Source organism: Sapajus apella, unplaced genomic scaffold (genome assembly GCF_009761245.1).
Source record: "Sapajus apella isolate SASKATOON/1434 unplaced genomic scaffold, GSC_monkey_1.0 scaffold5, whole genome shotgun sequence".
NCBI classification, from domain to species: Eukaryota; Metazoa; Chordata; class Mammalia; order Primates; family Cebidae; genus Sapajus; species Sapajus apella.
In genome coordinates, this window is record NW_022436945.1 from 38,887,722 (window position 1) to 38,913,177 (window position 25,456).

The window sequence follows — 25,456 nt, forward strand, 5'->3', positions numbered from 1 at the left end:
TTAAACTTCTTTTCTTCATAAATGACCCAGTCTCAGGTATGTCTTTATAGCACTGCCAGGATGGACAAATACAATCACTTAGCAAATATTTTTAATTTGTTTGAGACAGAGTCTCACTCTGTCACCCAGGCTGGAGTGCGGTGGCCCAATCTCAGCTCACTGCAATCTCCGCCTTTTGGATTCAAGTGATTCTCCTGCCTCAGCCTCCTAAGTAGCTGGGGTTACAGGCGCCTGCTACCATGCCCGGCTAATTTTTGTATTTTTAGTAGAGATGGGGTTTAATCATGTTGGCCAGGCTGGTCTCGAACTCCTGACCTCAAGGGATCCACCCACGCTGGCCTCCCAAAGTGCTGGGATTACAGGCATGAGTCACTGTACCCGGCCCAAAATTTTTATCTTCATGTAAATATAAGGCAATGAAAATGAGGGCTCCATTTTTTAGTAAAGGTATTTTAGGTATCAATAAAAAGAGAGGAAAGGAAATTTGAAGAAATGGGGGAATACATTCTCTAGACATTGTGTCACCTTGGTTGTGACAGGCCTATCCTATAAATACCACTGACAATGTGAAGCCAAGGAAAGAAAAACACATTCTCAAGAAAGTCTTCTCTTCCTTTGGCATTCATGGCAGACAGACGTGGCTCTCCCAACAGTCTCTGTTCCAGCTCAGTCAGGTTCAGATGCACTGCCTCAAAAGACAGACAGCAACTGGGAGACTCAAGACCTACTGGCACATTCCCTGCTCTCGGTCTATGAGGTTTTATTCCCATAATTGGGTCCACGCATGTATTCAGATGACAATGTTGTCCACCCACAGATGCCCTGGGTAGGCATCTGTGGGAAAAAGAAGTCCTACCCATGATGACTGTATAGGCTTCACTGAGGCCAGCATGGACCTGTGCCTGCCACGCTTCTGGGGCAGAGAGTGGTGTGAACCCAGCTGAGGATTTCTGAAGCTGGGGGTCCCACATGGCTCAGAAACGGGTCCAGAAGCCGGCTGGCTATCAGGACACCAGAGACCAATCACATCCTACTCCTTCCTAAAAACCAGATGCTGGAAGCTGTCTCCTTATTTGGGGAATGGATCTTTCATTTCATAGGTGGCTAAGAGGATTTTATATGCAAAGTCCCCAAAAAGAAATTCACTGTGATGCCCAATTATCCCTAACTTCTTTTCACTGATATTCTCAATTTGCTATTCCCCAGATACTGTTTCCTGAATTAAATTCAGTTGATCTTTTTTACTCAAAAAAGTGATGAGTTATCTCCAGAACACTGATTTTATCAACCTTGAGAGTAATGCTGCCTTTATATAATGACCAGAATGTTCTGAACATTTCCATTGCTTCAAAATTAAGTTTGTAATAATTACTTAGACATAAGACCTGCCACTGACTCACACTTTATAAAAAGGATTTTAAGTCCATGTGTGTAGCATCACCCGGATATAATTCTCTAGGAAGAGAATTCCCATTTTATTCATTTATTTGTTTTTTTTGCAAACAATTTTAGAGGAAGGGTGTTAAACTGATTAAAATTTCACAAGATTGACATTATTGCTTAAAGTGCTTGAATTGGTTACATTTAAAAAAAAATTAAGGTACAGATCATTTTAAATAAAAACTACAATATTTTTAGCAACAAAATAATAGGAATGCCACACAAATACAATAACTATTTTGGTCATACAGAAATGGAAGCCAAAAATAAATTAACGTAATACTGGAAAACAGAAATTTAATTAGGCAGAAAAGTAGGAAATAATTTTCTCTGACCCATGCCATTTACATGAGTTCATCACAATAGTGCTGATAAACGCCTTGACCATATAACAGCAAACGAGGGCAAAACATTTAGTGCACAATATTTTAATACACATGAATATACAAAGTTGATCAAAATGCAATGTTGAAAGATAAAATCCATCTGTAATAAAGCTACACTCCAATATCTAAAATAAGCCCTAAGCTCCAGTTAGAACATAGTTCATTATTAGGCATGCCCATGAAATTAAGGGTATCCATGAAAATAAATGCATAGGGACCATTTCTGACATTTTTTCCCCATTTTATCTTAAGTCCAAAATATATCAGGCCATAAAACCAAATATGATTGACTTCCCATTCAAACTAATGCCCTGCTTGTGTTGTGCCTCGCTCTCTTCAGACCAGTCCATTTCTTATGACGATGACCTTAGAAAGGAAAATGCATCGACATAACAGGACCAGATGTGAGCATTTTACCAAGATTTACTTTTAAACACATGACTTTTTAGCATACTATGCCATAAACTAGAGGCTAAACTAGTGAGTAATCAATAAAGCAAATGTTCCTTCTGTTTTTTTCTTTAAGTGTAAAAGATTGTTAACTGATTTTTTAACACCCAGCAGTTAAAAGAAATACAGCAGGCCTACTCCTGCAGATGACACACAAAACCCCTGGCCACTGGAGGGAATACCGTGAAGCCTTTGTGCTAGCACTGACCTCAGATTGGTCTCACATCTCCCACACCATTTCCTGCTTTACACTATGAATGAGGGATGAAAACTAAAAGTGTTTGTATGCTACTGTCTTTACATAGAGAGACATGATTAGGAGAAACATGTAGCTGCCTAGTGTTTGTTTCGTTTAATGAGGAGGAAGAAGGAAAAATTAGCAGATAGCTCTAAATTTTAAAAAACAGATGGAGTGTTGCTGGAGAAGTGTGTTTTGGTCTTTTATCAATCTTCTTTTCCTGCACCATACAACTGTTTTAATGCTTTTGCAATATTTTCTTACACATATCCTTTTTCATTCCAAAAATGTATCCATGAATGCTAAATTTTAACTGACTCTTTCGATTAAAAGGAATTACTTTGCTTAAATCACTGGGAAAAACATTTTGCACAACCAAATAGAAAAATATCCTGAACTATGACTCAGCATGTAAACATTACTTCTACAGGTTTCCAATTGAAATATTTTTTCTAACAAATTAGCTTCAAGAGTTGTTTCAAAGATAATTTTAATGGTTTTTCTTATGAATCAGTTCCAAATATATTAGAGACCAACCATCATTTTCTTAAAACTTTGTAACTTGCAGTCAAATATATGGATTCTATATAGTACAAACATTTCCCTACATCAATTACCATCAGTTGGAAAGCGCCTCTCCTTAAAAAGAGAATAAAGACTCACCTTCCAGGTAGTGATCACTGCGTAAGTTTCATGGAGGAAAAAAAGAAAATATTTATAAATATGAAATTGCCTCTAAACAAGGCAAGATACATTTCCATTACTTGTATGAAACAGTAACATGAAGTTCACCCTGTTTTGTCTTCTCCAGTGAAAACTAAAACATTTCACTTCAAGCATAAACAGATGAAATGTTGGCATGCTTACTTAAGTTCTGAGCAATAAACAGTTCAAGATATTTCAAAGATAAGAAATCCAGTTTTCATCTAAAGTGCTATCCTCTTCATTGTTGCAAAATGGCCACTAACATTTTCCATTTCAATTTTAGTTCACATTATGCCCAAAGTTTGCATGTTCATTAGCGGATGCATTAGGTAACAAAAATATGTTCACAGTTTATTATAGTGTATGGAAGTTAAGTGACTTCCAAAGGAAGCCAAGATCTATGACTCAAAAACCAGCTCAACGGCAAAACACCAAACGACCCTTTTAATTAAAGGTACCAGTACTCAAACGCTCTAATAAATACATATATAATAAAAGTGAAAAAAGTAACTACAGTGAGATGAGGTTCTTCCAAAAAAATTCTGTCTTCTCAAGCATTCTAGGAGTCTGAGCCAAAGAAACAGCGCCATTTTGTTCATTCCTCCCCCTGCCCACAGACACTTCCTTTGAGCCACCTTCCTACCCAGCTAACTCTGGTATTCCCTCTAGGGAAGGTTTTGTCTCAGCCCTGGGACTCGCCAGTGCCTCAGTAAACAGATGGGCTATGTTAAAAAGTTAAGTTGTACAATGTGCTGATGGCTGGAAAGATGTAGTGCCTTTGCTATTCCTGATAAGGAACAATGTCGGTGCTGACTGGCTAAGGGGAGGTTTGCCGGCCCTGCAGCCACTGACTGCACACGTCAGCAGGAGTGGAAAGATACCTTGAAGAGCTTAGCAGAGCCAGATACAGAATAAGCACAACTCACAGGGCCTTACAGAAGACGTGTGCCTGAAAATGAACAGCATAGAGTTATTTTCCTGAAACTTGGTTTTGGTAGAAAGGTATGAAAAGTAACTTTTCATTGTCTACAAAAATTTCCTCCTTTTGGCTTTGCCTGCCCTGAGCCTTCTTAACCCCTGGAACTCTAACAGCAAGGTCAGCACAGTGCCAATGCCAGCCAGCACCAGCCACCACGGACAGCTTCTCTTCACCCTGTTCCGTGTCGAGGATGATTTTAGTATCGAGGTTACTCACTTCTCAACATTTTCACTTGCACAAACTTAAAGCTATAGTTGCAACCCTAAAAGGTGATTATCTACCCAATTCTTCTGTCCTTGTATCAGAAAAGAGGCAGAGAAGTTGAAAATGGGTAGCAATGCTTCCAGGGACAAGTTAAAGGAATGCATTGTAAGAAGACCCTGGAAGCCGTAGAAGTTTAGCAAACATTTAAAATAGACTGTAGACATTCATAGGAAATGTCATTCTAATACAGCCAGACATAACGAGTGGCATAGTTTTCACCCAATCCTAAAATTAGCAACTGTTATTCATATAAGTCTGACTACAATCTGATTGCAGTTAACTCTACCTCAGACCAAAATAAACAGAATAGTGTTGCATGTAAAAACAGAAAAGGAGAGAGTCTAACACAGCCAGACCATTGAGACTTTTGGAGTGATACCATTAGTGGGCCACTAGGGTAGAAGAAAGACTGCAGAGAAACCAGGTAATAGTGCTTTGAACATTTCCCCCCACTTGAATTAGTCCCACAGTTCTTTTAAGTTACTCTCTTGACTGATAGAATAAAATATATCCAGATTCTGAATTTTTTGATATATCTGATGTCAGGCCATAGAATTCTTCAATAGCTTGAGCATCTATTTTCTGCAATAAAAAAGAAAGAAAACAATACAATTACTTAACATGATTCCTGGGAAAAGGAAATAAAAACTAATGGAAAATATATTAAAATGCAAGGAACGCAATTTCTTATAAAACCGTGATAAGGGAACTGCGCGCAATGGCTGATGCCTATAATCCCAGCACTTTGGGAGGCAGAAATGGGCAGATCTTGAGGTCAAGAGATTGAGGTCCTCCTGGCCAACATGGTGAAACCCTGTCTCTACTAAAAATACAAAAATTAGCCAGGCATAGTGGCGAATGCCTGTAGTCCCAACTACTCGGGAGGCTGAGGCAGAAGCGCTTGAACCCGGGAGGCGGAGGTTGCAGTGAGCCGAGATCATGCCACTGCACTCTGGCCTGGTGACACAGGGAGACTCCGTCTCAAAAAAAAAAAAATCATGATTAGGAACTTTCACTAGCAAATGGAGAATTCCACAGACCTGGCTGAAGGTCATCATCACATAAATTGCACATCTCTAGTAAAAAAAGGCAATGTCTCCATGCATCAGCAACCCTGTGTGGGCATTCTTTGAAGAGGCCAAGACATCTCCCAAATGGTAAACTGGAGGGTCCTGGAAATAGCCTTAAGTCTTTCCGGCCACCAGACTTCATCTCTTTTAGTGTTATTCCACTAAAACTGCTACCCTAGTGGGTTAAAATAGATCATGTCTTTGAGTGTAGAATTCATTCCAGCTAGTATTCTTTTATAACGAAATCAATACATAGAATGTACTGGTGTAATATAGATTTCCAGATCCAGCAGACTGAAAAAAAACTTTAAACAATAATCAATATAAGACAAATTTGTTAAAATAAAATAATCTTAATAGAACTTTGAAGTCTACTGTCTGCCCTGTAACAGAGGGGGCTTTCGCCATGATGAGATAGAGAGATCCCATGTCTATGGCTGAACTGTGGAGAACACAGCATCGGTGAGTCCATGACCACACTCCTTCTCCCCTTCCACAGAGCATGGGGATCAGCAGAATTTGGTTTTGAATAGAAAGCTAAGTTGTTTTCAAGTTACATTATGGGGAAACAGGCCTACTTTAAAAAACGTCTATACATACACATTCCCAGAAATACTACTGATGTCCTGTGACTACTGGAGAATAATCTGCAAACCAACCTCTACAATGTCATCATCAAACAAAAGCCAGAAGCCGTGACTTTTCACAATGGTGATATAATGCCCACGATTAGGACCACTGGAAAAGAACAAATAAAAGAAGTTAGCAGGTTAACATTGATCTCTTTATAAAACTCTACTGAGCTCTTTACAAGCAGTGATTCTCTGGGGAAAAAACTAAGTCATCAGGACAAAGAACTTGGCATAGAGCCCATGTCTATGTCCACAACACCATGCTGGATGTAGGGGAATACAGAAGTGTGCAGGAGAGATATCTTCTAAGGACTCATAATCCAGCAGGAAAAACAGACAAATATTAACAATTCAGCAAATATTAACAAAAAATTACTCTTTACCTACTCTGTGTTGGGCCCTGTTCTAGCTGCCAGGGGAAGAAGCAGTGAACAAAACAAAGACCTCATTTATTTGGGACTTGGGGTAGGGGCTAGAGTGGCAATACACAAACTAAACTTATAAATGTATGTCAAGTGGTGAGAAGTGTCATGGAGAAGGATGAAGCAGAGTAATGGGATCTGAGAGATGGCAGGAGGTATTATTTGACAGACAGTGAAGGGAGGCCACTTGGATAATGTGGGCAGAAGGAAATTTCCCTGAAGGAAATGGCAGGGATATGGGTAGGGGTGGGGTGGGGGGTCAGGGTGTAGGGGGAAGCCATGCGACTCTGGATGGGAATAGCAAGCGGAAAGGCCTGGGGCAGGCGGGTAACATTTGGTGTGTTCAGAAACAGCAGAGAGGCCAAAGGAGGCCTGAGCAGCAGAGTGAGCGGGGAGGGGAAGACCAGAGCGGACTGAGGGGCAGGTGCAGGAGAAATCGCAGGTAAGATTTTAGGCTTTGCTTCAAGCAAGCCAGGAAGACAGGGGAATTTTAAGGAGTTGTATGATCTGTTTTAGAAAGACATCAACAAACCAAGATGCATAGTAACAAGTATTAAAATAAAAAGCCATATACTATGCTATATGGAAAAAAGCAGAAAGAACAACTAAGCAGCAGTTACTATGTAGTTAGGTTAGATTTGCACGAGTGAAGGGATTTTAATCCCAAACCTAAAACTGTTTTTTAATGCACTGTTAAAGTTGAAAAACCAAACCTCCCCTTTTGTTTACCCTCTTTCAGCACAAGATGATGCCAATGATCTGTTTCTGCTCTTTCTCCAGCCTCCTCCAGCTACTGTCTCCCTTTCCCTCTGAGCTCCAGCTCATCAGCCTCCTCTCACACATGCCCCCTTCACATTGTGGGCCTTTGCATTGCTGTAAACTCTGCCAGGGATGATCCTTCCCCAACTGCATTCTTTTTATGCCTCAGCTCAAATGTCACCTCCCCAGATAAATCTCTGCTGACCACTTCACCTGAAGAGGTATCTCCCATCACTCACTCATCTCCCTGTTTATTCCTGATAGCACTGATCAAAATCATAAACTATCTTGCAGTGGTTTATTTTTGGTGGTAGCACAGTGGTGTGTTTTTTTGTTCATTATCAGTCTTTCCAGATAGATTATAAGCTTTGTGAGGGCAGGGCCTCTGTGCTGTGTGTCTTTTTGTTACTCTGTCTTTAGATCCTGGCATGGAACCCAGAAAACATGAGCTTAAAAAAAAACCTGCAGTAGAAATCAATGCACAAGGTTGTGCACTTGCTGCAACTATGGGCCAGGAGGTCCTGGCATGGAAGGTAAGGCAGGCCCAGCTCCCTAACCTCAGCTTTCCAGTGCCACCTGGAAGCCACCCAATCTTCATGCACAGGCCAGCCCCACTCCACATAGGAGAATAGCCCTACTTCTGCTGGGAGGAGTTTGAAGAATCCTAGTTAGTAGCATGCCTGACTTGGCACCAACTGATCTTTGCTGCCAGGGCCTTTCTTACCTTGTGCTCACACTACGGAAACTGACCTTAGAGAAGCCAACCTCCCACTGGTCGTTCAGTTCCCTCACGTGGGTCTCTGCCAGTCCTCCCAAGGATTCAAATCGGACACTCACAGAGACCCACTCAGAAAGTCCTGTGTACCTTGGGCAAGGGGCACCTGTGTTTCTCCTTTGCCTAGCCTTCCCAGCAGGCCCTCCCATCCACACCACCCCTGCCACCCACTTTAGCCGCAATGCCCACCAGGTCCCGGGCTCTGCCTGCCCTAAGACCTTCTCCAACCCTACAACAGTGTGAGGCCTCGTCCAGCACCCAAGGCTAGGTTCCAGTGATCTGGAACCCTGTGTTCTTCAAAAGAGTAACAGTTGTTTTTCAGGGAGAACACCACAAGACTGGTATACAACTATCCAATACATACAATTTTACTGAGAATGCAAGAAACTATCCAGTGACTTAAAGTTAATACACACAGGATAAAATATGGGGTGCTTCAGATGTGAAGTTACAGTTTCTGATACCATCCACCCTAGTACACAAAAAATAAATCAATCCATCCCTCCACATGGCAATGGTAGTCTCCTGGTAATGTTGTCTTCACTATAATCGATCTCAGCAGATGGAGGAGAAAAAGACTCTTGCTCTGTGATATGCCCCAATCTAAAACCTACGAGGGCAGGAGGAAAGCTGTGCCTATCCCCAAAGTAGAACATAAAGCTGGCCCAGCTGAGCAAAGAATAACAAACAGGTGAATTTTCAATATACTCTTCTGCATTTATACCAAATTACGGAATAAAAAAAAAAAAACCCCAATTTTTGGCAAAATGCTTTGCCTCTCTGTATCTAGAGGCCTTCTCTCTCTTACTTTCTTCTTTCTGATTATATACTTATTTTAGAATTTGGGGAAAGACCAAAAATAGCAAAGAATATTTTTTAAGAATGTTTTTAATCACTCAAAGTGCCAAAACATTATTAAATTTGATCCATTAGCTTCTAGTCTTTATTTACACATCTTAAAATGCTTTTGAGATCATACTATAAATCTAACTTGGCTTTTTAAAAATTAAAATCACAGCATAGACATTTATTTCTCCATGTTATTTCAATTTCCTCAGAACAATTATTTCTATGCAATGGAGATTTATTATTTCTCTCATAATAGAACATTTAGATGATCATTGTTGGAATGCTATTTTTTAAATGTGTCTGTAGGCATGTTTATGTATTTTTTGAGATGATCAGTAAGAGTTTGGAAGAGATCCCAAAAATGATGAGTGCCACGGCACCGGAAAGGTGCCGCTGGATATATTTCAGCCAAGGGGCAACCTTACACTTACCCTGTGCACCTGCTTCTGGTCGTGCCCTTACCTGCCACAGTGAACAACCACAGCAACCAGGTCATACATGCGGTCTAGGTTCACCGCATCACTGGAGGTGTTGAAGAGCCGGAGCTCCAGAGGGAAGACCACGCGGTAAGACAGCTTGGTGTATCTGTGCAACTGCTCCATGTACTTGAACCGCTTTAGATGCAGGGCCAAGATCATGGGCAGCTTTTTTACTCTCATCCTAAGAAACCATGAAATAGAAAATCAGTTGTACCCAACACCTGTTAGGGGAAGAGAATACAGTGCCATCTGCACAAACAGAACAGGAGGGGAGGTCTATCAAACTTCAAACCAGCAAACAACCAAATAGTGTGCAAGGATAAAAGTATGCCGGCTTATGCAGAGCTGACTTATCCTATATCCCTGGCTCCCAGGAGCATTCCAGCAGGAGAAATGTACAATGGTGTGTCTCTGGTGAAAGGTGATGTTCCAGAATTTTCATACAAATAAAAATAGGCTATGAAATTGTTCTCCATCACTTCCCTGGGCTTTCCAGAGATGAATGATATTTGGACAATCTACCCCGAGATGATGGAAAGGAGGTTTGAGAGATTTTGAGAACAGGAGGCTAGGAAGAGGACAAGGTGGACAGTGCCGATGGCTGGACTTACAGGTTCTGAGGACTGGCAGTGGGGTGGATGCTTCTGACACACACTCTTGGGCATCGGGACACCAAGCGTGCCAGGCTCACCATCATTCCGACCCTTGTGATCTTGGGCAAGTCCTTTCCTTTCTCTAGCTCTAGTTCTTCATTTATAAAATGCAGGGGTTGGCTTAGGGCTACATTTCCCAAACTGGGCTCATGAGAGCACTGGAAATGTTAACAGATGTGGTGTTTCTGTGGCCAGGTAAGTTTGGATGATGCTACTTTCTGCTTTGAAGATCCTAGTGTACATTACCAGACTGAAGATTTTGAGAAATCCTGCAGTAAAGGGATTGTTCTGTTGTCTGATGTTGGATTTCCCAAACTTATATAAACATACAAAGTTTTTTTACTAGGTGACCATTAACGCTGCTCAGTAAAAAGTCACAAAGGTAACAGTTTATGCAGTGCACTCTGCTAGAATGGAGGGTCTTCCAGTTTCCTTTCAGCCCCCCATTCCACGAATATACTGAATTAAGTGTAAATGCTGTTTAGTTTGTGCACATTTTTAATGCATAGTATGTGAAAAGGACAAATTTTAAAAGAATAGTTTTAAGGAACCTATTAAGAAAAAGCCCTGGTCATAAAAATAAGCAAGTAAAACATCAGTAGAAAAATAAGAATTACGGGGAACCCCACATTTTACAAGAATACACGAGGTTGTAATGTATAAACACTCCAGGGCTGAACAAAAATATCTAAATGCCACAAAGAAAGACCCGAGGCCAGTCTTAGGCAGACTGAGGTTATAAGGACGGGGAGCAGACGCGAGTGACCTTCCTCACTAACAAAAGGTATCTGCCTACCTCCTTGACACCTGACTGCAACAGTGACTAACTTTGTATAAGTTTTGCAGCAAAGAAAGTTGTACATGTTTAGGGTGAAGGCCTGGGAAGGCTGGGCAGAGAGATGATCTCAACCTCAGGTCTAGACCCTTGAGGGTTTTAGACAGCAGTATCGAGCATCTGCCAGCTGCCTTGAATACTCCAGAACCACTGCCAAGACAGATTTAACTCACAGGAAGCCTTCGCAGGAGAATTGACATGGCAACTCTCCTGGCTTGTGGGGCAGACTAATGGGGAATAACTGGTTATTTCAGATTTTCCAAGAGCTGTAACTGTCTGATATGCAAAACAAAAAAAAAATGGAGAACCCTGGGTCTTATATCAATTCAGAATGCAGTAACTTTCTAACTTTCTTATCACTTTTTTTTTTTTTTTTGAGACAGAGTCTCACTCTGTCACCCAGGCTGGAGTGCAGTGGTGCAATCTCAGCTCACTGCAACCTCCGCCTCCAGGGCTCAACTGATTCTCCTGCCTCAGCCTCCGGAGTAGCTGGGATTATAGGCACAAGCCACCATACCCAACTAATTTTTGTATGTTTAGTAGAGATGGGGTTTCACCATGTTGGCCAGGCTGGTCTCAAACTCCTGACCTCAAGTGATTGGCCTGCCTTAGCCTCCCAAAGTATGCTGGGATTACAGGTCACTGTGCCCTGCCTCTTATCACCTATTCTTTTAACTGATGTGTTAATAATTTCCTCACAAGTCCTTATGAAATGATATATATTTTTTAAACCTCTGTCTCTAAAAAAGAAGTCTCAATGTTTAAGCAATACAAATGAAAATAATATTGGGGGTCTACTATTTGTTGTATACTATTCTAAGTACTTTCTATAATTTACCTTTAATTCCAAGAGAATAGTGATTATATTTTATCACTACTTGTTTATCCAGCATAAACAATTATCTGGCACATGGTAGCACTTAACAAATATTTGTTGAATGACTGAATGAATGAACAAATGAGTAAACAATCGGACAGACAACTCTCCAAGTTGTCCTCTCCAAGGTCAGCGTTCTTGTCTTCTTTTCACTGGTGAGGAGGGTAACTGACTTCCCCAAGGCTCCATGGCTATGAGCCCAGGAAGCTGAGATTCAAAGCCAACCCTGCTGGGCCCCACAGTCTGGATCCCTCTCACTACACAAAGCCACCCCTGAGCTAAATCTTCACCTACCTTTTCTGGGCTTCCTGTTTGCTGCAGCATGTTTCACAATAATATTTTTGTTCACTACACAGTGTTTCTGTGTTGCTGAAGTCTCTGTAGAGGGAAATATTTTCATCTTTAAAAAGTGTTCAAATCTACTTGGCATACCATGTTTTAAATCCCTCAATTAACCTGCAGGGTTATTTTTAAGTAAAAATTTGAGAAGTAATCAGAAAAAAATCCTCCTTAAGATTAGGACGGTAGGAGAAACTACAGGATAATAAATACAAATAGAAAGTCTAGGTGCCATTATGCTGACAGACACTCTCTTTTCATTGAATCATAAATTTACCATGAGAGATTTTCAAATACAGCTTTATTTAATGGAACACAGGCAGATATAAACTAGGGTTTCCAACTGCATTCAGAAAAAAACCTCGTGATTTAACGAAGAATATCTATACGCTAGAAATTAAAATTGTAATAGAAAAATACTATCGAGAGTAAAAGCTCATCATAAACACTAAAACTTAGGCCCAAAAAAGTCAATCACATAACATGCAAGGTGACATTATTGTGTAGTTAATGAAAAACAATATTTCTCTGTGGTAGTCCAGATTTTCAAAGAGCATGAAAGTATGAAGATAATGAAATTCAAACCATATACAAAACTGCCCTCTTTTTGAACTAAGGAAATCCTGAATTAATCAGATGACCACCTCCTACCAACCCCTGCTCCCCACCACTCCACTGCCAGAGGATAAGAACTTTCACCTGCCTCCTTTGGAGAACAAAAGCCATTGTGTTTGTCACATGTGTATCTGCCTTATCATGAGGTTCTACTCTGCTACTTATGATTTTCATTTTTTAAATGTGATTTTTAATTTTCATTCTTTTCCAGCCATCGATATTCTATTTAACATTTCTGTGGTACTGCTTCAAAGGCTGAAAAGAACATCCAGACTAATACCCGACAGTTTTGAAAAATTCTGTGACATTTCCTTGTTCATAGAGTGTCCTAGCACCATAATGATCAGATTTTATTGAACAGAAACTGTTAAACGTGTTAAATGATTCTACCATTTACACAGAACACATCAAAAGAAAACACAGATTCTTTCATTCATTAAGTCCCCAAATGTTTACTGTCAGTCCTCTGGGCTACGTTCTGGGGATCCAGAGAATAACTGCCCTCATATGGCTCACATTTTAACAGAGATACATGCAAATGAACCACTGAAACATAAAACGATCACTACAGCTTCAACAGAAAGCATTACATGGTTCCTCTACTGAAACCCTCCGACAGTTTCCAGTGTACTATCCACCCAGCCTCCTTCTCTCTGCTCCAGCAGCACTGGCCCTGGGATATCCTCTTCTTGCCTTAACAATGTTTGCAGGTGCTATTTTCTCAGCACTGAGAGCTTCCTCCCAGAGGCTTCCACGGCCGGCTGAACTGGTTGTTCGGCACTCAGCCTAAACATCCCCTCTTTGGAGAAGACCTCTCTGACCATTTTCTCCAAGCCTATCCAGCCCCTACCATATTGCTGCCTTGTTTCTCCCCAGCATCTGAACCCATTCTTCTGTCGTTCGATTACTTGCCTCCCCTCTATGTGGGCAGTGGCCTTGTCATTCCTATATGCCCAACACACAATGGCACACATTAATATTTGTTGATTGAATGAATAAACCAACAAAGACAGAAGCAGGTGTAAAGTCCAGGAGAAAGCACAAAGAGGGAAAGTATGCCAGGGGAACAAATGAATAAGAGTCAAGGACTCCAGAGAGAGAACATAGCAGTGCAGAGGCCTGGAGGGAGGGGATAGCAGCGGCGGCATATCAGTCTGTTCTCATGCTGCTAATAAAGACATACCTGAGACTGGATAATTTATAAAGAAAAACAGGTTTAATGGACTCACAGTTTCACATGGCTGGGGAAGCCTCACAATCACGTCAGAAGGCAAAGGAGGAGCAAAGTCACATCTCACATGGCAGCAGGCAAGAGAGCTTGTGCAGGGGAACTCCCATTTATAAACCATCAGATCTTGTGAGACTCATTCACTACCACGAGAACAGTATGGGAGGAACCTCTCCCATGATTCAATTATCTCCACCTGGCCCCACCCTTGACATGTGGGAATTATTACAATTCAAGTGAGATTCAGGCGGGGACACAGCCAAACCATATCAGGTGGCAAGTCACATAGCCTTGAATATGCGACCAAGAAGCCAGCATGTACCCTCACCAACAGTCTCAACAAAGAAAAGACATAGATTATGCTTTTTAGAAATTCCACTTCTGACAGCATGGTGGAGCGGGAAACGGAGAGGATCGAAAGGCAAGAAAACCATTAGAATGCAAATGCACTCAACTTTCAGGTTTCAAGTACATGGTGCATAAAACAGACTCATACTTAGCTGAATGAATACTTCAATTGAGTAATTGCTGTGGAATTTTGTTTTGCCTGCATGGGATTAACTGGAGTGGAATGGGGGAGCAGAGGGGGTGAGGTGAGTATGGGCATGGTGGGGCTTCATATCCTCCCAATGTCTACCACAGACAAGCCACACTACCAAGCTAAAGGGTCACAAGAGCCAAAGAAAGCCCAGCAACAAGTAAGGAATCATGGAAACACAACAGAAGTTAGTAGCTAATGTAAAGACCCCTTTTACAAAGAAGCCGGCTGACCGAGTAATGCTCTTAGGGCATCCATGAGTTGAGAACTGTAAAAACGAAGGTGAGTTAGGAGAAGAGAGGGGACTACAGCAGTAAATGTTGAGACCAGAGGAGCTCTCAGTTAATGCTCTATATTTGTTGGATCAAAAGTGGGCAACAATGGTGGAGGAAACTCTTCAATGAGAAAGTCAAGGGGGCTCTTGCTCTTTCCAACGCTTGGGATAAATTACCAAAGCAGAGAGGAGAGGTTGAGAGAAAAACACAAATTCTTTGTATTGCTTTAAGAAGAGGCAGAGCAGCAATAAAACCTGATTGAAAAATACACTTTTGGGCTTGATACGGTTTGGATCTGTGTCCCGACCCAAATCTCATATTCAATTGTAGCCCCTGATGTTGGAGGTAGGACCTGGTGGAAGGTGACTGGATTACGGGGGCGGAATTCTCATGAATGGTTTAGCAGCATCCTCCTGGTGCCATCCTCCCCATACATTGTGAGTGAATTCTTGAGAGATCTGGCCATTTAAAAATGTTTAGCCCCCCCTCCAACCACTGGCTTCTGCTCCAGTTATGTGGTGTGCTTGCTCCCCCTTCACCTTCTGCCATAATTGTAAGTTTCCTGAGGCTTCCCCAGAAGCCAAGCAGATGCCAGTGCCATGCTTTCTGTACAGCTTGCAGAACCATGAGCTAATTAAACCTCTTTTCTTTATAAATTACCCAGTCTCGACAGAAATGTGGGAATGGACTAATACAGGGCTGGTGCAAAAGTAGTGAGTTATCTCAATTAGTAGTTCACAGTTAGCTATAGATCAAACTCCTCATTCTACTTTTCCCCCCTTTCTCATATAGGAAGGAAAGAGGGAGGGAAAGAAGGAAGGGAGGGAGGGACAGAGGGAGGGGAGAAAAGGAAAGGGAGAAAGAGAAGAAAGTAAATACACTTTGGGAACAAATCTAATATGAAAATGCATACTTCTACAAAGGAAACACTAAAGCCTTATGCAAATATTTTAAAAACTTGAAAAAAATGGAGAAAGACTGTTTTTCGATGGGAAGGCTATCATTTATCGTAAACACAGCGATTGTGTTCAAGTTAATGTCTTTGATACATGTTCAATTAAAATCTACTTTTTCGCTCCCTACAATAATTCAAAATTGATATTAAAAATCCTTAAGCAATGCTTCCTGATAATTTCCATGTCAGGGCCCACACAGAAATACTACATGAGAAATATACTAGGATATACTGACAAGGCTGCTCCTACAGCTGGCCAGGGGCTCTGGCACTGCCAGGCCCTCACAGCCTCCCAGGAACTGAAGGGATGAATACATACCTCTAACCCATTTTCCCTGACTCACCAGTCAGGAAATTCTGTCCTAGAATCAAGTGCAGTGGTTTTCCTCCTGGCTGCTCATTAGAATCATCTGGGGAGCTTTAAAAACAATCCCAAATGCCAATCCCGCACCCCTCCACTCCTCACTCTCCCTCCATTCAATTACACCAGAATCTCTCCAGGTGGAACCCAGGCATTACTGTTCTTTTTTTCTTTTTTTTTTTTTTTTTTTGAGACAGAGTCTCATTCCGTCACCAGGCACCAGGCTGGAGTGCAGTGGCTCGACCTTGACTCACTGCAACCTCCACCTCTCGGGTTCAAGCAATTCTCCTGCCTACAAGTGCGCGCCACCACGCCCAGCTAATTTTTGTATTTTTAGTAGAGACAGGGTTTCACCATGTTGGCCAGGATGGTCTCGATCTCTTGACCTCGTGATCTGCCCACCTCGGCCTCCCAAAGTGCTGGGATTACAGGCATGAGCCACAGCGCCCCGTGGCATTACGTTCTTAAATCTTCCCGGGTTATTCCACAGGACAGAGAGCCTTTGCTCCAGTGCTTCCCAATAACCTGGGATCTTGTTGGCACTGGGAGAATGGGAATTTAAAATGAGAGGGAGATAGAGGAAGGAGAAGGTGGTTCTAGAGCACTGAGCACTTGGAGAAGAAAGGGGAGATTCTGGGAAGGAGCACTCAAGTGGAAGACACAAAAGGCCATGCAAAGATAATTAAGATAAACTTCATGTATCACGTATCACGTAGTTTAAGTTTTTGCCTGAGGCCATCCCTGAACTTTTCACAAGGAAATAACATTTTTCTCGGTATTCTCCTGTGACACAAATGGCTTACTCTCCCTGAGACATAGTCACTGAGGTTTGAAATATTAGAATTATAACTCAGCTATTATACAGACTTAATGGCTTCTCCAGGTCTGTATCCTGAATATAAACACTATTTATATCATTTCTCTGGAACAAAAATTCAGTGAAAGTACATTATAATTCGCCACCTAAAAATCTTCTGGAAGAAGGCAGCAAAGATCTTACATTCAAATCCCACCCTTTTAGCTTAATTTTTAATTTTTTTAAGTTATTGAAATAATAAATGAAACATCGTATCAGAAGAGATATGCAGACATAACATCAGAGAAGAAAATGCGTAATTCTAGTTTAAAAAACAAAACCTCAAAAATGCAATCCGCATTAAACCATAAAAGGGGCAGGCAAGAGTCCACCCTTTCCTTCTCTTTTGTCTCAGAGACAGAGAAAGCTAACGACTCCACTGACATCATCTGTTCCCTACATCTTTCTACCGCACATCCTTCTCCCATCATAGAACTCTGAGTGGTAAGTGGTAACACCTGCCAGGCTTCTCTTTCTTCTATGGAGGTGACATCCCATGTGAGGGCAAGTATAGCTGACTTAGTCAAAGTCTAGTTTACGTGTGATGTAAAACAGGGGAGGAGGAGGCATTTCAGAGATATCAGCCTGCACAGTCCAATAAGACAGAGTCGAACATGTTTAAAAGGGATTCAGAAGCTACTCCATACTCACCCACCCTAGCCTGAACATTTCCAAGTGCCTCTAGCCTACCTTAATCAGGTATGCATAACCAATATATACATTTCTCCAGGAAAAAAAAAAATTATGGAAACCTAAACCTCAGTTCTATTTCTTATAACAAGGTTCCCCAATGGTTGAAATTATTACCAATCACTTCACACTTTACCTGGCTGATCTCAAATCTGCAGCCACTGACACCTGCACTTTTGAACAATTCCAGTAATTCCTGGAAAAGAGGAAAAGCAGCCAACCTCCCTAACTCCAAATTCTCACCAAGGAGGGGAATGAGCATATAATGGCTTTCTCCCCATTCCCTCATCAGCAACTAATGGTGGTACACCCTTAACTTTTTCCACGCCCTGTGATTATAAAACCTTAGGAAATCAAAAATGGCTTCTTTTCACAGGAATGTTAGGAACTGATAACGGTTTGGCTCTGTGTTCCCACTCAAATCTTACATGGAATTATAATCTCCAACATTGGGGGAGAGACCTCATGGGAGGTGATTTGATCATGGGGGCAGATTTCCCCTTACTGTTCTTGTGATAGTAAGTTCTCACAAAATCTGTCTGTTCAAAGGGGTGTAGCATTTCCCCCTTCACTCTCTCTCTCTCCTGCCAACATACAAATATTGTGCCTGATCCTCTTCACCTTCTGCCATGATTGTAAGTTTCCTCCTGTACAGCCTGTGGAACTGAGTCAACTAAACCTTTTTTCTCCATAAATTGCCCAGTCTCCAGTATGTCTTTACAGCAGTGTGAGAATGGACTAATACAGAAAATTGGTACCAAGAGGAGAGCATTGCTATAAAGATATCTGAAAATGTAGAAGCAACTTTGAAACTGGGTAACGGGCAGAGGCTGAAACAGTGTGGAGGGCTCAGAAGAAGACAGAAAGATGTGGGATAGTTTGGAACTTCCTAGATACTTGAATAGTTGTGACCAAAATGCTGACAGTGATATGGACAGTGCATTTCAGGCTGAGGAGGTCACAGATGGAAATGAGGAACTTATTGGGAATTGGAGTAAAGGTCACTCTTGTTATGCTTTACCAAAGAGACTGGCAGCATTGTGCCCCTGCTCAAGAGATCCATGGAACTCTGAATTTAAAAGAGATGATTTAGGGTATCTGGTGGAAGAAATCTCTAAGCAGCAAAGTGTTCAAGATGTGTCTTGGCTGCTTCTATCAATCTATGCTTGTTTGTGTAAACAAATAAATGACTCCAAACTAGAACTTATATTTAAAAGGGAAGCAGAGTATAAAAGTTTGGAAAATTTGCAGCCCAACCATATTGTAGAAAAGAAAAATCCATTTTCTGGGGAGGCATTCAAGGCTGCAGAAATTTGCATAAGAAGAGTCAAATGTTAATAGCCAAGAGAATGGGAAAATGCCTCCAGGGCATTTCAGAGACCTTTACAGCAGCCCCTCTCATCACATGCCTGGAGGCCTAAGAGGTTTGAGAAACAAACTCACTCTTCCAAATCTGAAGGATAGACTTGGAGACACAAAGAACAGTGGAAACAGGAGTGTTAGTGGCAGTCTTACAAGATCAGGTACTGGTAGGCAGGCATACCTGGGGCGGTTACAGCAGGTAATTTCAGTAGGTAATTTATTTCACAGCATGCCAAGTCCTTCCCCCAGTTCCTCATTGGTTGAGTACTAGGGGGTTACAATCTTTCCTAATGCTGCCTAAGTTTCATTATCCCTCTATAAAGTCATACCCCGGTCTCCTTCCCTGCTTAAGTTTCGATTTCCCAATAACAAAACTTTCTTCCCTTTTACGTGCTGACCCCTTCCTCGACATCCTGTTCACTTATCGTGACTTTCCGGGTGCATGAGCCATGCAGTTTTTCACATCCACAGGCTGGCTGACAGTACTCAGATTTATTACACCTTGAAAACAAATCATTAAAAATGTTTTCTCACAGAGGAAAAGATGGTTTCATGGGCCAGGCCTAGGGCCCCCACTGCTCTATGCAGCCTCAGTACATGGCACCCCACATCCCAGCCACTCCAGCTTCAGCTATGGCTAAATGGCACCAAGGTACAGCTTGGGCTGTTGCTTCAGAGGGTGCAAGCCCCAAGCCTCGGCAGCTTCCACGTGTGTTGGGCCTGCGGTTAAGCAGAAGGCCAAAGCTGAAGTGTGGGAAACTCCACCTAGATTTCAGAGAATATGAATATGTCTGGATGTCCAGGCATAAGTCTGCTGTAGGGGCAGAGCCCTCATGAAGAACCTCTACTAGGGCAGTGCAGAGGAGAAATCTGGGGTTGAAGCACCACCCCAGCATCCCTACTTGGGCACTGTCTAGTGGAATTGTGGGAAGAGGGCCACTGCCCTTCAGACCCCAGAAAGGTAGATCCACCAACAGCCTGCACTGTGCACCTGGAAAAGCTGCAGCCTGCAAAAGCAGCTGTGAGGGCTGTACTTTCCAGAGTCACAGGGGTGGAGCTGCTCCAGGCCTTGGAAGCCCACCTCTTGTGTCAGTGTGCCCTGAATGTGAGAAATGGGATCAAAGGAGATTATTTTGGAGCTTTAAGATTTAATGACTGCTCTGCTGGGTCTCAGACCTGCATGGGGACTGTAGCCCCTTTGTTTTGGTCAATTTCTCCCATTTGGAATGGGAGCACTTACTCAATGCCTGTACCCCCATTGTATCTTGGAAGTAGCTAACTTATTTTTTTATTTTACAGGCTCAAAGGGAGAAGGGACTTGCTTTGTCTCAGATGAGATTTTAGCCTTAGATTTTTGAGTTAATGCTGGAATGAGTTAAGACTCATGGGAAGACATGATTGGTTTTGAAATGTGAGAAGGACATGAGATTTGGGAGGGAACAGGGGCAAAATGATGTGGTTTGGTTCTGTGTCCTGACTCAAATCTCATGTTAAATTGTAATCTCCAATGTTGGGAGAGGTAACCGGTGGGAAGTGACTGGATCATGGGCAGATCTCCCCCTTGCTGTTCTCAAGAAAGTGAGTGAGTTCTCATGAGATCTGGTGGTTTTAAAGTGTATAGACTTCCCACCTTGCTCTCTCACTCCTGCTTTGCCATGTGCAGATATGCCTGCTTTCCCTTCACTTCCACCAAGTTTGTAAGTTTCCTGAGACTTCCCTAGCCATGCCTTCTGTACAGCCTGCAGAACTTTAAGTCAATTAAACCTGTTTTCTCCATAAATTACCCAGTCTCAAGTATGTCTTTATAGCAGTGTGAGAATGGACTAATGCAGAAATTCATGCCCATTCATAAGAAAAAAGAGGCCATCATAACCAAAAAATTCCTTACAAAGAAATTACAAGCTTGTCCTAGACACCTGGACACAAGCAGAAATGCCAAACCAATAGGAAGTACTCAGGTAACTATCAGTGCCAAGGTGGGAAACCCTCAGAGCCCTGGGAAATGGGAAAGCAATCAGCCCCCAAATCACACAGTACATTACAACCAGCTGAACCAAGAAGCTCTTTCAAGCTGTTGTTGGTGCCTTCGCCTTAAAAGATGGCCTTCTAACTGCAGTCACCACAGCCAATCACTTTAATCTATTCTTCTAAAAGGTTCCAAGTAACCTGAGCTCCTGAAATAAAATGTCTGTCATCTGGTCCTTACTCATAAAAATTGTGATACTATACAATGTCTCTGACACCCCGCTGGGATACCCCAAGCCTTGGGGAAGCCCATTCTGACTGCTTGGTCTTCACAGGCACCTCCACTATCAGCCACTTTCTAGACCTGTTTTGTTTCCTTCAAAGCACTGATCATCATCTGCACATGCCCACTAGAATGTAAGTGCTGTGAAAACACTGGCCTCGTCAGGTTCACTCCTCTATCCCCAGTGTCTACAACACAACAACAAATTATAAGCATTCATGACCTCTTGTTGAAAGAAAGACAGAAGGGAGTGAGTGGCTCAAAGGGGATTATGTCTTTACAGTAACTCTGAGCATGTTTTCAATGCATAAGTCAATACACAATGTCTACGGTAATCCTGGAAATCATCATTGTTATACTCAGGGCTCCTCACCTTCTCTCCATCCTCATGAAGAAGAATTTCTTTCCGTGCATGTTCTCCACAGAATGCTTAAAAGATGGAGTAACAGGCAACTCCCTCATTGGTTCTCAGCCCAAAATGCATAATATTTAAAATAATAAAATAGATTATCTTAGAAAAAGAGTAATGGTAGGCATCTGTAGCTTTTATTAACTTAATCATATGAAAAACAGAGAGAGAGAGAGAGAGAAACACGGATGAAAGCCAAAGCCTACATCTGCATTAAAGATTAACATTTTATTTTTAAATTTAATGACTAATAACTTCTACTTCATGCTCTTTTTTCTCAGTGGGACTCTTCTCCAGACCACATATACTTACTTTTAATCTCTCTTGGGAAATGAGACATAGAAAATAATAGGATCATACTGGTTTAAGAGAAGGAAAGCTTATGTCCTGAAGAAATATGGGATTTTCTCTCCCACTTAGTTACAAGCCTGATCAAAAGCTCAAACCACCTCAGAGTTCATAAGGTTACCTTAGACAGTGGGTAATGGATGTATTCTGCTCCACGTCAACAGAAAGATCAAGAAAATCTTCATCTTTGCTACTAACCTGAAACAAAAAAAGGAAAAAAGGTATGAGGTATGAAATATGTAGTAGATAAAACTTTGAACATGTATAGGTAACTGCAATAAAAACCGTAACTGCAGCTAAAGTCTTGCATGGACATGTAGGCTCATTGGCACCAAGTTACCTCAAAAACAACCCAATCTAGAGAAAACCTCAAATTCTCAGTTTAACCTCCTCCCTATCCCAGTTTTGACTAACAGCTTTTAATAATTAAAACTCAACCAGGTTTCTCTTCCTCTCCATTCATTTCTCCCATTGTTTCAAAGTAGGAAGTATTAAATATCCATACAGCCCAGATTGCAGAGTGATAAAAATGGAAATGGAGAACGGAAAAGAGACTTACAAAACCTACCACACAGATGAACATCCCTTGTTGAGTTGTTTCCACTTTTTGCCAGTCCCTTGTGATAAATCACTCCCTTTCGCCCTTGCCCCATCATTCAAATCCTGTGGGGGGCTAGGGAGCCTGACAGGCAAGGGCTGGAGTCGCACTAACCACACATAAAGCTGTCCTTTGGCCAGGAAGTGGTCATCACATGCAGAGTGCTGTGCTGTCCATGACAATGACCAAACCTGTGTGGTCTGAAGCCTGGGCTCACACAGGCCCGCCATACTGTGGACGGCTCTCAGCCGAGCTGGTTCAGTGGCCCCAGCTGTCTCTCAGCTGTCAACAGCTCACTCCTCACTAATTCTGGATCTCATATATCTTAAGGCTCACTGAATAAGTGCTTACTTTCTACTAATTCACCAACAACCCTGGGATTTTACTGTCTTGTTCCTGGAGTAGCAGGACAGTTGGCAACAACCTTCAAGTGCTCAGTCAATTGGCAGCAAAATGAAAACAACATTCCTTTAGAAGTGTGACCACTACCATATGACCCAAAATTCCATAAATTACCTGAAGAAATATTCAGAGATGTGGATAAACTCTTTTATACTTTTAGAAGTACACACAGGGGCTGCGCATGGTGGTTTATGCCTGTAATCCCAGCACTTTGAGAGGCTGAGGTGGGTGGATCACTTGAGGTGAGGAGTTTGAGACCACGCTGGCCAACATGATGAAACCCCATTTCTACTAAAACTACAAAAACTTAGCCAGGCGTGGTGGCACGCGCCTGTAATCCCAGCTACTAGGGAGGCTGAGGCAGGAGAATTGCTTGAACCAGTGAGATGGAGGTTGCAGTGAGCTGAGATCATGCTACTGCACTCCAGTCTGGATGACAGAGCGAGATTCTGTCTCAAAAAAAAAAAAAAAAAAAAAAGAGACGTACACACGGGAATGAATACTGAGACACAAGAATGGGTATTGTCCAGATGCATATCCTGTCTCTGCCACTTATTAAGTCAATGGCTTCAGGCCAGATATTCAGCCTCTGTTTACTCGTCTGTAAAGTGAGGACAGCAAGAGTATCTATCTCATGACGCTGTTGAAAGAAGGAAATAAGATAATACATATAAAGTGCTTTAAAAAGTAAGAACTCAATAAATAAATTACAAAGGGGTAAAAAATTTTAAGTGACCTAAAATGGTCAAAAAGTTGGAAATGGCTTTCTCTATATTGTGGTTATCATACTAAATGAAAAAGTAGGTTACAGGCCGGGCACGGTGGCTCACACCTGTAATCCCAGCACTTTGGGAGGCTGAGGCAGGCAGATCACGAGGTCAAGAGATCAAGACCATCCTGGCCAACATGGTGAAACCCCGTCTCTACTAAAAATACAAAAAGAAAAAAAAATTAGCTGGGCGTAGTGGCGTGCGCCTGTAGTCCCAGGTACTGGGGAGGCTGAGGCAGGAGAGCTGCTTGAACCCGGGAGGCAGAGGCTGCAGTGAGCCAAGGTCGTGCCACTGCACTCCAGCCTGGCATCTGGTGACAGAGTGAGACTCTGTCTCCAAAAAAAAAAAAAAGTAGGTTATACAACTATATATAAGTTAATTCCAATTTTGTATTAAAAAGGCATCTTTATACTTATACACACATATCTCCTCCCTTGGCATTCTCTACCATTCTGTTTTAATTTTTTAATGACATTTATTTTAATGGTGAGCCCCAAATCCTCACCATTGCTTCTATTGGCTTCTTTGTCACATGGCTGCACAGATACTCTCATCGAGAGGTGACTATGTTTTGCCACCCTAGAGTGTGACCACATGACTTGCCTTGACCAGTGGGATGCTAGAAGGCAGGTTACCAGCAGAGGCCAGAACAAGCATTTGTAAAACTGCTCTCTTACATCACTGTAAGAAGGATAAGCCCAGGTTAGCCTGCTATTCCCAGGAAGAGGTGAGATCCATGGAGGAGAGCTGTGTTAAGGCATTCCAGCCAAGCCAAATCTATAGTAAAACCCCTCATAATCTTGCAGACATATGAGTAGGCCTGCTGAACTACAAACACACGAGTTTAGCGGAGTCCAGCCTAGACAAGTCGACCTCTAGCCAACACAACACTGCATGAGTTATAATAATAAATGATAGTTTAAGGCTCAGAGTTTTGATATAGATAGATAACTGACACAATCAATAGATAGATATAGATAACTGATACAACCATGTATCCTTTTATAGGTTTTATTTCTGTATGTTTACTGTCTGTCTCCCCCTTACTAAAATGAAAGTTCAAAAGACTGGCTTCCGTAATAACTAAGAACCTAGCACACCAATACTCCTTCAGAAAACTAGAAACGTCTCCAGATAACTATAAACTCACATAACCAAAAACTAAAAGCAGCTAACTGAAGGCACTGGACAGTAAATACAAAAAAGCACATGGGAGCCCACACTTGGAGGAGGAGAGCTGTACAGAATGAGTTCATGGTTTCATGGCCTTTGGCTAGGGGTGTTCAGGGGGAAATACAGTCTTGCTGGTCTGCAAGCCAGAAGACTAAATCTGGGAATCCATGTCCACTGGAAAGAAGGGAAAGTGTCTGAGAGGGTATCTCCAACTCTGCCTACATCTGGCTGACCCCTGAACCACCCATGCATGGAATATACACAAAACGACTTGGCTACTAACAAAATGGCTGCCACCAAAGATTCAAGCTGTCACCCAAGAAACATAGTGTATAGTTTGGGTCCAACCAAGATAAGTGCCTCTAAAGAAACTCAATATGTATTAAAGAAATAACAGAATCCAGAGTCTCTGCCGCTTAACATTGTCAATGTTCTAAATAAGATCCAAAGTTACAATATGTGACAAATGTCTTACC

The 25,456-nt window shown here is 41.9% G+C and overlaps 1 protein-coding gene across 2 annotated transcripts in view; it reads right to left on the bottom strand.

Annotated features, from left to right (window-relative positions):
* Positions 1-1,439: 1,439 nt before the first annotated feature.
* The window catches only part of USP46 (ubiquitin specific peptidase 46), a 73,512-nt gene continuing 49,495 nt past the window's right edge, over positions 1,440-25,456 (bottom strand). For both annotated transcript variants that reach the window (XM_032274163.1, XM_032274162.1), the window contains exons 5-9: positions 22,159-22,235; positions 12,108-12,191; positions 9,432-9,629; positions 6,192-6,270; positions 1,440-5,044 (exon numbers count right to left, since the gene is read on the bottom strand). In XM_032274163.1, the coding sequence (XP_032130054.1) occupies positions 4,943-5,044; positions 6,192-6,270; positions 9,432-9,629; positions 12,108-12,191; positions 22,159-22,235 (540 nt within the window). In that variant the 3' untranslated portion in view covers positions 1,440-4,942. The remainder of the gene's footprint in view (positions 5,045-6,191; positions 6,271-9,431; positions 9,630-12,107; positions 12,192-22,158; positions 22,236-25,456) is intronic.